The following is a 15,793-nucleotide window of genomic DNA, read 5'->3' as shown; positions in this document are numbered from 1 at the left end:
TAATGTTAGAACAAAAAGTCTACGATTTACTTCGTCAGATGACCGAAGACACTGTCTAAAGAATATTGGTATAATACAGTATTAAAATATTTAAAGTCACATCAATCACATCAAGGTTATACACAGAGCAGAAATGATATTTACCAAGTCCTAACGGACTACGTTCGTGATCCCCTGGAGCCGTCCTAGTTCGTTCTCCTCGATATCTCTTAAACACAAGCTATTTATTATAAATCAGGATTTTGCCTGGGGGTACAAGGCGGTACCTCACGTATCATCTCATATTCTAACTCTACTAGAGTCGGTATATTTCTCTCTGATCGTCAGTCTGGCTGTCGCCAACCGCGAGCAATCTCCTGGCCATAAACAGCACTACCGGAGATATTACGTAACTACTAGCCACATGGCCTCCGCAGCTGGACTAAGTGCATATTGGAATGCCCGATCGCGCGAAGTATTACGTAACAAGTTGCCCACCTGGGCTACGGGCAATGAAACTGCACACGGCCCTCTAACACAATTAAAATCGCCACAGGCGAAACAAATTTAAGAGCATGTACCGTCACAACGATAATGCCGGCAAAGTTTATTCTTTGACGAGTAGCAGATTAAAAGACAACACTAAATATATTTACCCAACAACCTTTATTTCAAAAAGAACGTGGAGGTATTTATTTATTTACTAATACAATTATTAGTCCAAGAAAAAATATTATACTACATTCTAGTGTTCGCGACTTGTCTGTCAAAGCACATGCCTACTACTTACTTAAAAAGTTATCATTTAAAAGAAGAAATTGCTTTCGTTATATATCATTAAGAAGATGTTAGTATTTCATTAAGTAATAACAGAAGAAAAAAATCATGGAATATGTATAAACCTGATGCTCTGTAACTCAACCATATGCATGGGGCCTAGAAGCTACGCGGTCGATTTCGCTTATGTCCATGACTCAGTGGGCAGACCTGACACTGGTTAATATGTACTGATGTATTAATATCTATATATTGTGTGTATGTCGAGGTTAACTATTATATACAGAGATATTAACGCCCTGCCGCAGGGGATAATTAAATCCTTTCTGGCCTCACAAATTGTCCCATGCCGTTGCTGGGACTCGAAACTGTTGCACCTAATCGCCCACAAATTGCAGCCTAACCACTATGCATTCTAGGCTATCCGGACATGTATGTATGTATGTATGTATGTATGTATGTATGTATGTATGTATGCATGTCTACCTATCTACCAATCTGTCTTGTTTGTTTGTCTATATATATGTTAAAGTTAAAGTTTGTTTTGTTTAACGACACCACTAGAGCACATTGATTTATTAATCATCGGCTATTGCATGTCAAACATATGGTAATATTAAATTAGTAGATAAATATATGTTGGGTATCTGCGAAATTCCGTTTAGGGGGTCAAAATACAAAAATTGTAGTATACAAAAGTAGGATTGTGATGAAAATACATTGTATCAAAGTATAACAGAGTGCCACACGCCATGATTTTTATTTATTTTTGTGCGATCATTTATTTAAGATTCGTCTAAATTTAAAGGCCGTAACTGTTAAAACACGGCTAAATCCTCATGAAAATCAAACTTGAGCCGTAACCCAATTCGATAAAGTTACACACAACATTCTAGTTCGATATCTCGAGTCGTTGTGTAATAAATCCCATAATGACAATGCCTGTTTAAAACCGCAAGGTAAAAGTTTGAACGTTCGTCAACCGAATGTTGATATCGTCAGGAATATTATTTGCCGTTTGTCTAAACACCAGTTATCCTATCGTAGTCATTTTCCGGTGGGTTGGATAAATCAAGCTTTTCGTATTCATTCGTTTGGCCTGCATTAACATAGCCACCCCCAATGTCAAAATTACTCGGCTGGGCATCCATTTGATCACGTGATCTCGGAGAATTGGTCGAGTGAGACACGGCGACGTCTTGGGAACTGGAACCTCTGGGACTGTTGTGGCCGCCATCTTGTCTATCGACGATTTCATATTCTACAGCACTGGGGTCTGTAGGATGGCTGGATGGGTCCGTGTTTGTTTTTCTCATCTCTTGCTGATACGAGTCTGACTTCATTCTGTGAGTTTTAATGTGCCTACAATATATATATATATATATATATATATATATATATATATATATATATATATATATATATATATACATACATTTTATATTATACACGCTACTGAACAATTAAAACTACAACAAAATAAAAGTTTACATTAGATCATATAAATTATTAATTACCGGCTATTGGATATCAAATATTTGATATTTTTTAAACTGCTACATTTTGCAAGCGGTCTTTTATATGCACCATGTCACAGACAGGATAGCACTACGACACCAATAGAGCACATTGATTTATTAATAATCGGCTATTGAATGTCAAACATTTGGTCATTCTGACATATAGTCTTAGACAGGAACCTGCTACATGCTTCTTCTAGTAGCAAGGAATCGTTTGCATGCACCATGCCATAGGCATGATAGTATATACTACGACCTTTGATATATCAGTCGTGGTGTGCTGGCTGGAACGAGAAATATTCCAGTGGGCCCACCGACGGGGATCAATTTCAAACCGACCGCGATACGTTCTGCCCCCCCCCCCCCAAACCCCCCAAAAAAATAAAAAAGAAAAAGAAAATAAAAGTTACAATAAATTGAAAATAAAATTAAACATAACAGTGAGATCTACTTGCCAGAATAAAACACTCGTCACTATGACCAACAGTACAAAAAGCACACCAGCCACAACGGAAAGGGCAATAATGGCGGAATCACAGTTACAGTCTGTAGCGGTTTGGGCTGCAAAAAAGAATATGTTCGAATATAAAATGTTCATGCTACTCTTAATGAGAGTGTGTTAGGGTCAATTGTAAATCCTTGTACACTCCCATTTCTATTATCAAATAAGATGTGTGTGTGTGTATATATATGTGGGGTGTGGGGGTGGGGTGGGGTGTGTGTGTGTAGAGGTTATTACCAGAGTGTTTTTCGGTATCGTCAGTCTCATATATTAGGAATACAAATTGTATTATGCGAGCAATTGGCGAGCATAATACATTATTTGTATTCCTAATATATGATATTAAGGATACCGAAACGCACGAGAGTAATAATCTCTTTATCATACAATATTAAGCTTAATACAACGTGTTTTTCTAAACTGTACATGCAACTTGTATTGCAGTCACCCATTACTAGATATTCAAATGGTGTACGTCAAGTTGATCAAAGCGAATTGTTCGCATACTTCGCCTGGTAGCACACACACACACACACACACACACACACACACACACACACACACAAGCGCGCGCGCGCCATGAACGTTACCGTGCATTTTGGGAACAAACTTTTAAAAAATGATGTTCGATAGTATTCTTAATCCCCAATGTAACAGGCCTGATTGTTTTAGTTTGTCATCACACGTACCTTCAACACATGTAAGTCCTGTCCACCCTGGCAGACACCCGCCATTGCAGTATCCCAGTTCATGATGGCAGAGTTGTTCCCCCTTGCAATGTCTGTCTGCACATATTGATTCACAAGTCTGACCATAATTATCTGCATCACAAACTGAAATTTAAAACATGTTATGTAATTATTTTAAAACAAAAATACATACAAAAAAAAAAAAACCCCACCAAAAAAACTGCATACACGCACTCACATATTAGTACACACGCACTCGCAGACTATCTGTCTGCTAATATTTAGTGCTGGGGTGCCGTTATACATTCTGTCATTCATTCATAAAGTTGTATATGTCCTATTAACCTTCATGTTTTTTTATGGTAGTGTTTTGTAGTTTTGTCATAGCGATGTATGTTCCATTAGCTCAATATATGAGGTTTGTCGTTTTGTGATATCCAGCTGTACAGCCGCATTTATGCCTTGTTGACTTCAACACATAATAGCAAATATGTTTGAAATAAATATGTTATGATATAAATGATTAGTTACTGGACTTTTAGGTTAACACTAATCTTCAATTTGTCTCTACTAATAAACATGTACAAATGTATATGTGCAATATAACTCGTTTATTGATTTGGAATATGTGTAATCTACATACATAGAATTAGTTGCATTGTAAAATAATATTATAGAAAATGTTTGCATATGGAAATTAGTTCAAGTTAAAAATGTGAATATTCTGCAATGATATATTTCATTTGATAACCGTGAACAACCAGTCTGGGAGAAGTGTTAACGCAATACATGCACCCTATCGGACCCCACAATCTCCTAAGTTCAAGGGTTATATTTCTGTGTAAAATGAAGAAGTTGTATGTTCTCACAGAATTATGGCACCTGACTGAAAGTGAAAATTGACCTGTCCTTAACTGTGTCGCACATGCGCAAATCGCAACGAAAGTCAAATTGTATATCAAGAGTTTAGGCGCAAAACGCGATATATCCATTTTTCATTTTCAGTAAAAGTGATTTTTTTAAACCGGGAATTACCCAATACAATTTCATAAGGATCAATTACGTTTGCAGCAAACCAGCGGGCCTACGATTAGCCCTTACTGACATAAATTAATGGCTTTAACTAAAAACTAGAAAGAAAATGGTTTATATCGCGTTTTTCGCCTGAACTCTTCATATTTAACTCTATCTACTACAGGATAAACTATTTCAGTTCAGTATCTTGAGGCATTGTGAAACAGGGTATGGGAAATTATATGTGGGACAGAAGGACATATAGATAGACAGACGGAACCTATATTTCCCTCCCGTTGTACGGGTAGGGGATTAAAAAGTCTCGACTGAAAGTTGGAATCAAATTCATAGTTACTTACTGTCTGTACATGTGTCACCTTGCCAACCGGCCCGACATGGTCCACTACAAGATCCCGTCACGTGATCACACGGTGCGTCGCCATCCTTGCAGTGTCTGTCATCGCATGACAAACTGCAGTCTGGTCCATACTTCCCGTCACAACCTTTAATACATGTATTATACTGAACACCGTTGGAAACTCACCAGTCTGATTTGTAGTTAGATTTCAGAATAAACAAATAATACATTTGTCTGATCTTGTATAACTGGATGAATTCTGATTAGCAAAAAATAAACCCAAAATTGAATACAATAGGTATTGTATTCTTTATGGCAACCTCACAAAAGCGCTACCAATAACAATAGCAAATTAGGTGGTGTTCTTTAGTGAAGTTCAGTATATTTTACATATGACAAAAGAGTTTGTAACTGAATCTCATTCTTACTGAAATCTCGATGCGAGGTCGGTCTGGGATCGACCCCCGTCGGTGGGCCCACTGGGCTATTTTTTTTTCCAGCCAGTGCACCACGACTGGTATATCAAAGGCCGTGATATGTACTACCCTGTCTGTGGGATGGTGCATATAAAAGAACCCTTGCTGCTAATCAAAAAGTGTAGCTCATGAAGTGGCGACAGCGGAGTTTTCCCTCAATATCTGTGTGGTCCTTAACCATATATCTGACGTCATATAACCGTAAATAAAATGTGTTGTGTGTGTCGTTAAATAAAACATTTCTTTTTTTCTTACTGAAATCGGTAATTTCTCCTGTTTTGGTATCTGTAACACGATCATTTGATCGTTTGACATATGAATTTACATGTACATGTACATCACACAAGTTGAATACACGTAGAAGTGGCACTATTTTCACGCACTGTCGCGACTATAATTGATAAATCAAAGTTTCTAAGTTTTGTGGAACCGCAACTCTTAAATATGAAGAGCGGTTGTCGACGGCCTATGCCCCAGGACGAACAATGGGTATAAGTAAGTAAGTAAGTAAGCCTTATACGTCCACTTATTGCTGAATATACCTGTACAGTCGATCCCCAACCATCGATTCTGACACGGACCGTCACAAGAACCAGTTACGTGATCACAGCTGGACGTACTCTCTTTGCAGTGTCTTTGTTTACACTTGAATTTACAATCGGCGCCATATATACCACTGTCACATGCTGAAATATAGCAAACATGTATTAATAGATTGCTGTAGTCTATTCAAGAAAACATATTCTTGCCCACTGGACAGGGTTATCCAGCTTTTGCACGGTGCTAGAAAAATCTGTCTGGCCCTAGGGCTAGATTAATCTGACACGAGGGCTAGACGATTTCTACTTACACGTGACGTCATAACTCATGTTTTACGACGATTGACGTTATAACTCATGGTTTTCGAATTTATGTTTGCCATTTCACGTTGTATCATTGTTCTAACACTATTTAAACAACTTAATATTTTCAACTTTATATTTATTGTTAACTTGTTGCATTTTTATGTCGTTGCATAAGTTGGACTATACTTTTCAGCGTATGATTAAGTAAGTTTCATTGTTTGTACGTGAAGTGTTTACGAATCGCTCAACAATAAACAAACCGTACGTAGCTTACACAATTATTGTTTTGTTACTGTAATTAAATGGGCAAGAAAAAGAATCAATCACCGTTGTGAGGTATAGATAAGGCAATTCCAACCCTCGGGACAAAATGTTTTTGTAAAGGCCTCTGTAAACCTCGGCCCCCTCACTAAAAAAACATTGTGTCCCTCGTGTTGAAATTGCCTTATCTATACCTCATAACGGTCATAGATTCTATTAGCATGATGTTGTGGGTAGGTTGTGTTTATTTCCTTCCTAGAGACAAGGCAATAGATGGAATGGACCGCAATTTTGCCAAATGCCCTTTCTACTCTACATTTTGGCCCTGATTTCTTGATTGTTCTCGTCTAACGACACCACTATAGCATATTGATTAATTAATCACCGGTCATAAAAACAGCCAGTCTTCAGAAGAAATCTGCTACATAAGCAGCAAGAGATCGTTTATATATATGTACTAAAAAAACGTTATCCGCGGCCAAGAACGTAGCTCTGCATAATCCTGCATAATTCCATGAATCATAGTGTCAGGAAACTACTGTCTTTAATATACCAGTCGTAGGGTGTTGAATGACACGGAGTAAAAACACATTGGGTCCGACGATGAGGTTCGATCCTATATACTTAAGTACACCAAGCAAACACTCGACGGACTGAACTAGATTCCGACCCTATGATGGAATTCTCGCAAGAATATATATTATGGAGGTAATTGTATTAAACATTAACGAAATAAATAAGACTTAGTAACAATATACTCTAATATATGAAAACACCAAGCGTCAATTTGCAGAATTCGTACATACTGCACCGATACGTATGGTTATGAACATACTGCACCGATTTGCAGATTACTGACTGATCATTATGTGGTATTAATACCATCGATGACCTATCATTTGAACCCATTATAATATTAGGACTGTGCATCCATGCATTTGCGTCGGTGGACCCATTGGGCTATTTCTCGTCCCAGCAAGTATTCCACAACTGGTGTAACAAAGACCGTGGTATGTACTCTCCTGTCTGTGGGATGGTGCATATAAAATATCAATCGCTGTTAATCGAAAAGAGTAGTCCATGAAGTAGCGACAGTGGGTTTCCTCTCCCAATACCTGTGGGGTCCTTAACCACATGTCTGACGCCATATAACCGTAAATAAAATGTGCTGAGTGCGTCGTTAAATAAAACATTCCTTTCTTTACATGCATTTGATTAGATTAAATGGGCCAGTCACAACTTGCATTATGACCAACAATACATACAAATTAAAACCTATTTACTTATACATAGCTTTATACATCTATATTGTTGGGACATCAAATTAGGATAACCGATATGATAACGAATGACGTCACAGATTCAGTGTGAACCTCCACGTTGACATGTGGCTGGCTGCTATTTCGATGGATACGTGGTGAAGGTTTCTAGTACTTTCTAGTGTGTTCAAGGATTTTTGGAGTAACCAAAGTTTGCACTACACTACAGCACATTACAAGTTTGGTACATTGATGTTGTGCAAAGTTTAAAAATATATGGTATTGATTGATTTGTAGGTGTTTATCAAAAACATTTACTATCAGTGTGCATGGAATTATTAATTAAACTGCTAAGTTTAAAACAGAAAAAACAAATACCTTGCTACTGTGTAATGGAGTACAAATTAAACACTAAAGACACCATAATTACATACGGGTAAAATAATATGTATAATATGTTTGATTACTTACGAATATTACAACTTGGACTCTTCCATCCCGGCTGACAGCCATGTTGACATGAACCATTCTGAGCATCACAAGATGAGCTGTCTCCTTTACAGTGTCGTTCACTACACTTTGACTGACATCCGGGCCCAAATGTACCACCTTGACATTCTGTAGACATATACATGAAGACATCTTAATTTAACCTACTGGTATGTAGTTCAAATTAATTTTAGCTTTCGGGGAATTTGGTAGTGTTCCATCAATCAGCTTATGTGCATCATTAATTCCCTTGAGAGTACCCTCAGATTGTTGGTCCACGATTTTAATATGAAAATTGTATGATATATACATTGCTATCTGTGGGAAATTGTACATACAAACATAATAATAGTTTATAATGTGTCAATAGCAGTGGTTTTGTGTCAACGGAAAGACCCTGAAGTTAATTTTTTTTTGTTTATTTGTTTTAATGTTGTTCATTAAAACAATAAAGATATCTAAAAATATTTGCAAGATGTTGCAAAATAATCCTACAAAAAATATATACTGATTCCTTATACTACAAATGTCACTTCAGTACAAATATATAGTACAGTTATGAAAATTAAAGAAATTATTGCTTAGCAACACGTCAACACGCTAGTTACTGTTTAACCTCTCTGTGAAAACTAATGTAAAGGGAGTAATGTCATATATATGATGTTACAATATATATATATATATATATATATATATATATATATATATATATATATATATATATATATATATATATGCAGTATTTGACAATGATACATGGGTGAGTCCGTTTTGGGTTTTTTTTATCAATACCACGCCTCCTCATATTTGTATACCTTACACAATATTGCTTAACAGTAACCTACCCTACTAAAACGACGACCAGAGATGTCACATTTCTCAGTAAATGAAGGTTCAAACACTAGCAAACTTGATAAGCGTAGATACATATGATAATGGATCCCCCAATCGTTCAATAATATCGAAATTGTCTGTTGAATTCATGCCAGGACGAGCAAGCCTTGGGGATTATCCAAGGTCTAGAAGACCATCTTGTAAATTGTAGAAACAAATAGTATCATGTGTACAAATATACTGACGTCCAATTGAAAATTTACTTACATAAAATGTGAATAAATGGATAAATATTGTTCCTGATCGAAAATAACCTATTGAGAAACCATCTTACAAACACTTTGGATGTATTACTAAATGCATAGATCTTGAACTTTATAAAACTTTCAAATCTCACCTTACCATGTCTGGGTTTTCTATAATACACTTTTATGCTTTGGACGTGAGTATACATACTGCATCACAAACAGGAACAATAAAACCGATAACAACAACACTATCATAATCATCAACAACAGCAACAACAACAACAACCAAACCAAATTACACCACAACAGTATAATACTTTTTTCATCGTGATTCGTAAATAATACTTTGAATCACCTACCAGTTGTGCAGTCAGGTAACTCCCAGCCAGCTTGACAACTACCTGTACAGTTTCCATAAAACACGTCACAGTCCTTACTACCACGACAGTGTCTGGCATCACACGACATGTTACAGTTAAATCCATAGGTAGCCTGACATGCTGAAATGTATTGATCAAAACAAACATGATTAAAAATACAATAAATAGCTATGCCTGTAGACAAATGTGAAAACAAATGGAAAAAAAACAAGTCGAAATATAATATGGATCTTGACATACTGGGAAATATAAAACAGCCCACACTAATTTATTTTCTCAAGCCAAATCGTGATCTTTCGTGACGAACTGGAAAGTCTGTATAAAAGTAAAAAGCATTTAATTCAAGTTCAGATTTGTAATTTAATTAAAAAACCCCAATATATTCAATTTAGCAAATCACTTTATTTAAATTAAACGCAAATCATTGTATTTACGTTCGAAGCAAACCACTGTATTTAATCTTCAAGCAAAGCAATGTAATCAACACTGCATCTTGACATACCATACGTTTTACTGAGGAAAAAAAAAATCAGATTAATTTGAAACAACCATCTTGAGAGTACTGCCAAAGTTATACATGCCCCCTACTGGACCCAACACGTTCTTGTGTCTTCTAAATTCAAGGGGCATAACTCTGTGAAAAATGGGTAAATCACCATGAAAGTTAAACTACATCTGCAACGGTACAGGATAAAGCTATATACAACATTTCATCTAATTATCTTCAGGGATTGCAAAACCAAGTCCAGAAAACAAAGTTTCATATCTCTAACGTTCAATGGACATAACTCTGCAAAAAATAAGTACATCGTCATAGAAGTCAAAATTGATGCGTAACACAAAATTTAAGGTAAATATATCAAGGCATTCTGAAAACAATCTTTATAACAGACCTCATATTTACACAAAATACCAACTTCTAATCATTATCCTATGGTGATGGCAAACAAACAAGAAACAAAACTACTACATTCACGTTTTAATGTTGTTCATTAAAACAATAAATATATCTAAAAATATTTGCAAGATGTTGCAAAATAATCCTACACAAAATATATACTGATTCCTTATTGTACAATTGTCAGTTCAGTACAAATATATAGTACAGTTATGAAAATTAAAGAAATTATTGCTTAGCAACATGTCAACACGCTAGTTACTGTTTAACCTCTCTGAGAAAACTAATGTAAAGGGAGTAATGTCATATATATGATGTTACTATATATATATATATATATATATATATATATATATATATATATATATATATATATATATATATATATATATATATATATGCAGTGTCTGACAATGATACATGGGTGAGTCAAACAAAAAGGTTCGTTGAACGGGATACAACAGCTTGGTACACCATTATATCCTTGAGTTGTTTTTGAAAACCGTTTTTTTCCCCCCTCATATTTGTATACCTTACACAATATTGCTTAACAGTAACCTACCCTACTAAAACGACGACCAGAGATGTCACATTTCTCAGTAAATGAAGGTTCAAACACTACCAAACTTGATAAGCGTAGATACATATGGTAATGGATCCCCCAATCGTTCAATAATATCGAAATGGTCTGTTGAATTCATGCCAGGACGAGCAAGCCTTGGGGATTATCCAAGGTCTAGAAGACCATCTTGTAAACTGTAGAAACAAATAATATCATGTGTACAAATATACTGTCGTCCAATTGAAAATTTACTTACATAAACTAAATATTGTTGCTGATCGAAAATAACCTATTGAGAAACCATCTTACAAACACTTTGGATGTATCACTAAATGCATAGATCTTGAACTTTATAAAACTTCCATATCTCACCTTACCATTTCTGGGTTTTCTATAATACACTTTTATGCTTTGGACGTCAGTATACATACTGCATCACATACAGGAACAATAAAAACCAATAACAACAACAATATCATCATCATCGTTAACAACAGCAACAACAACAACAACCAAACCAAACTACACCACAACAGTATAATACATTTTTCATAGTGATTCGTAAATAATACTTTGAATCACCTGCCAGTGGTGCAGTCAGGTAACTCCCAGCCAGCTTGACAACCACCTGCACAGTTTCCATAAAACACGTCACAGACGTTACTACCACGACAGTGTCTGGCATCACACGACATGTTACAGTTAAATCCATAGGTAGCCTGACATACTGAAATGTATTGATCAAAACAGACATGATTCAAAATGCAATAAATATCTATGCCTGTAGAAAAAAAAGTCGAAATATAATATGAATCTTGACATACTGGAAAACATAAAACAACCCACACTAATTTATTTTCTCAAGCCAAATCGTTATGTGTTTCGTGACGAACTGGAAAGTCTGTATAGAAGAAAAAACATTTAATTTAAGTTCATATTTGTAATTTAATTAAAAGAAACCAATATATTCAATTGAGCAGAAACCGCGCTACATATAGGTTTGAAGCCAATCACTTTATTTAAATTAAACGCAAATCTTTGTATTTACGTTCGAAGCAAACCATTGTATTTAATCTTCAAGCAAACCAATGCAATCAACACTGCATCTTGATATACCATACGTTTTACTGAGAGATAAAAATAATCATATTAATTTTAAACAAACATCTTGAGAGTACTGCCAAAATAATACATGCCCCCTACCGGGCCCAACACGTTCTTGTATCTTCTAAATTCAAGGGGCATAACTCTGTGAGAAATGGGTAAATCGCCATGAAAGTTAAACTGCATCTGCAGCGGTACAGGATAAAGCTATATACAACATTTCATCTCAATATCTCCAGGCATTGCAAAACCAAGTCCAGAAAACAAAGTTTCATATATCTAACGTTCAAGGGTCATAACTCTGCGAAAAATAAGTACATCGCCATAAAAGTCAAAATTGATATGTAACAAAAGATTTCAGGTAAATACATCAAGGCATTCTGAAAAGAAAAAAAAACCCTCGGAAAATGACATGTATATGTGTGACAGAAGTATGGTCAGACAGACACAGGCGGACAGACAGACAGACATATTGAATGGCGTAGTATAAACCTATAACCCCCTTCAGTTGGACGTGTAGGAGATTAACAAATCAATAGAACGTTGCAGATCAAAACCTCCATATTTACGTAAATCAACAGATATATGTATCTTTATAACAGACCTCATATTTACACAAAATACCAACGTGTAATGATTATCCTATGGTGTTGTCAAGCAAACAAGAAACACAACTACTATATTCACGTAAATCTAAATGTTATATTGTATTCACATGCAGACACTTAAAAAAAAAACAATTCCCTAATTTATTTAACACATCCCCACTAAAAAAGAAAGAAAGAAAGAAAAAGTTGTTTTGTTTAACGACACCACTAGCGCAAATTGATTAATTAATCATCGGCTATTGGATGTCAAAGATTTGGTAATTCTGACACAAAGTCATCAGAGGAAACCTGCTACATTTTTTCCCTAATGTAGGAAGGTATCTTTTATACGCACTTTGCCACAGACAGGAAAGCACATACCACGGCCTTTGATCAGTTACTGGTTGGAACGAAGAAAAGCCAAATCAGTTGAATGGATCGATGGAGGTGGTTCGATCCTGCGACGCAAACACCTCAAGCGAGCACTCAACCGATTGAGCTAAATCCCGCCCCTTGTTTACCCAAATCAAAATGCAATGTGAATCATGATATGCTGAACAGTATACACAATCTATTTGAACTCTGGCTATAGCCAACTACGTACACAGTTTATTTATGAATTGGAAATAACATTTTAAAATTATATCTATTTAGGATTATTAAAAATGTGAAACACGGCGAGAAAGCAACCCTACTCCTTCCCCACGAACTTTTATAATTTGTTTTTGCATCCATCTTTACACGCGACATCATACAAAAAAGATAATAATGACAGCATAAAAACAACATTAATTCAAATATCATAGAAACAAGAACATACCCAACAAAAAATATTGAAACCGATAGAGCGACTCTAACTACTATGGAACACATACGTATTGTACAGTCAAGTGAACGATATCCTCTATCACAGCCACTGACACACTCTCCAGTCACGTGGACACAATCTGAGTTCCCATGACAATGTCTGTCTTTGCAGATACTTCGACATCCCTGTCCATATCGACCCTGTGGACATTCTGGAATAGAATCAAACATGGATAGTATAGGCTACTCAGAGGTGCCCCAGGAATGATTTCACTTACTTAATGGTTAGTGGTTAACTGTTAGATTAAATCAGTGTCGTAGCTTTACACCCTCTCACTAAGCCATAATAATTCATTCTGGCTGAAAGACAGTATTAAGAGACGAACCGGTACCCGGTATCAACCAGTGTTATGGGCAATAGCTTAAACTCTACTTCACCAAAATAAATTTTAAAAAGCTCTCACCAGACATGTTGGTTGTTTCCCATTGAAACCAAGGCTTAATAAGTGGTAAAACAAGTGGTGAAATAAGTGTTGAAATGTCTTTAATATTAAGTACGTATTATCGTGTATGCGCGAAATATGTTGGTTTTTTTGTTGTTGTTGTTGTCGTTTGTTGTTGTTTTTTTTGTGTGTGTGTGTGTGTTTTTTTGTGTTTGTGGTTTTTTTTTTTGGGGGGGGGGGTTGTTGTTGGTTTTTATTTATTTAATTTTTTTTTGTGGGGGCGGGGATTTGCTTAACAACACCACTAGAGAACATTGATTTATTAATCATCGGCTATTGGATGTCGAACATTTGGAAATTGAGATAATTAGTTTTAGAGAGGAAACCCACTACATGTTTCCATTAGTAGCAAGGGGTATTTTATTTGCACTTCCCGCATACAGGATAGCACATACCACGGTATTTGATATACCAGTCATGGTGCACTAGCTAGAGCGAGAAATAACCCTATGGGCCCACCGATGGGGATCGACCCTAGACCTATTGCGCATCAGGCGAACACTTTAGTACCGGGCTACGTCTCGCTCTTTTGCGCGAAAGAGCATATTACATACCTTTACTGATACTAAATCTTGCTATTGTAACTTATTAACAAATATTATGGGCACACACTTGACTTAAACGCGAACGGAATAAAACTACAGCATAGATGTGTAGCAGCACGTGCATGCTTTGTTATAAACAAGTCAGACTTGACCTCGCTACATTGTATTCTAGATACCTAGTGATCGCCTAATGATTCGACTAAAGGGAAAGTTACACTAGTTGGGAGTATGTTCTACAACTGTATATTGATCCAGAATAATAAAAACCTCCAGTTGACTTTACGTTTTATGGTTTACGCAGTTTACGTTACTGACAAAGCTCTTAGCATATGGACTAGTTTGTCAGTGTAATATTGTTCTTTATTACCCATATCTTGTTTCATATCAAAAACTGAGGGACCTAACACCTCGACGGCATACGATTGGCGTACTACGACCTTGCCGGAACGTCATTCAAATGAGTTCAATGATAAAAATCAAAATTGAATATGGGTAATAAATAGGATACTAAACCCGCTATCATTACATATGTATGTCCCTCGTGAAATAATGTTCATTGCCAGAAACTATTTATGTTCATCATTTATATTAAGGAGACCATGTGGAGAAAACCTGTGTTGCGTATATGTAAAATAGATCATACAAATCATGACAATGTTTACAGGCAGATGTTTATAAAAAGCAATATGAAAGTAGTTTTGTCTTACTTGTCTTACAATCTACACTCAGCCATCCTGCTGTACATCCATTGTCACACCTTCCTGTGATGTTACACGATGATGATCCAATGCAATGTCTACTGTAACAGTCTTCACTGCACAATTCACCGTAGTGACTGGAATCACAGACTGGAAATTAAAAATATTATTAAATAAGAAATATTTTGCTACGAAAACCCCCACATAAATAGCTGACAATTAAATTTCAAATGGCATTAAATGATAGTTTATTTAGTTTACAAGATAGACGTGGTTTTATGGTTTTATTTCGGACTTTTGTGTTTATGCTATTTTCGAGTGTTGTGTGTGTATGTGTGTTTGTGTTTGTGTGGGATTTTTTGTGCGTTTTATTTTGTTTTGTTTGTTTCGTTGTTACGCATGAATGTTATAGTAATATTTCGGTTATAAAACTTGTAGCAATTTTTGCGATATACTAA

At 35.9% G+C, this 15,793-nt stretch overlaps 2 protein-coding genes across 2 annotated transcripts in view; both read right to left on the bottom strand.

Moving 5' to 3' along the window:
• Positions 1–486: 486 nt before the first annotated feature.
• Positions 487–10,490, bottom strand: LOC121387495 (multiple epidermal growth factor-like domains protein 10). Its single transcript, XM_041518638.1, has 7 exons — positions 9,611–10,490; positions 8,152–8,298; positions 5,858–6,001; positions 4,841–4,984; positions 3,468–3,611; positions 2,732–2,837; positions 487–2,118 (listed from the first exon to the last, which is right to left on the bottom strand). Exons 1-7 carry the CDS (start codon positions 9,867–9,869, stop codon positions 1,779–1,781), a joined length of 1,284 nt encoding a protein of 427 aa, XP_041374572.1. The 5' UTR covers positions 9,870–10,490; the 3' UTR covers positions 487–1,778.
• Positions 10,491–11,254: 764 nt separating this feature from the next.
• The window catches only part of LOC121387143 (multiple epidermal growth factor-like domains protein 10), a 14,171-nt gene continuing 9,632 nt past the window's right edge, over positions 11,255–15,793 (bottom strand). The window contains exons 6-9 of the mRNA XM_041518168.1: positions 15,345–15,485; positions 13,658–13,801; positions 11,674–11,818; positions 11,255–11,285 (exon numbers count right to left, since the gene is read on the bottom strand). Coding sequence (XP_041374102.1) covers positions 11,255–11,285; positions 11,674–11,818; positions 13,658–13,801; positions 15,345–15,485 — 461 coding nt within the window. The remainder of the gene's footprint in view (positions 11,286–11,673; positions 11,819–13,657; positions 13,802–15,344; positions 15,486–15,793) is intronic.

This window comes from Gigantopelta aegis, chromosome 13, assembly GCF_016097555.1.
Source record: "Gigantopelta aegis isolate Gae_Host chromosome 13, Gae_host_genome, whole genome shotgun sequence".
Taxonomy (NCBI): Eukaryota; Metazoa; Mollusca; class Gastropoda; order Neomphalida; family Peltospiridae; genus Gigantopelta; species Gigantopelta aegis.
The sequence above is the reverse complement of the archived record's forward strand: the minus strand, read 5'-3'. Positions and strand labels throughout refer to the sequence as shown.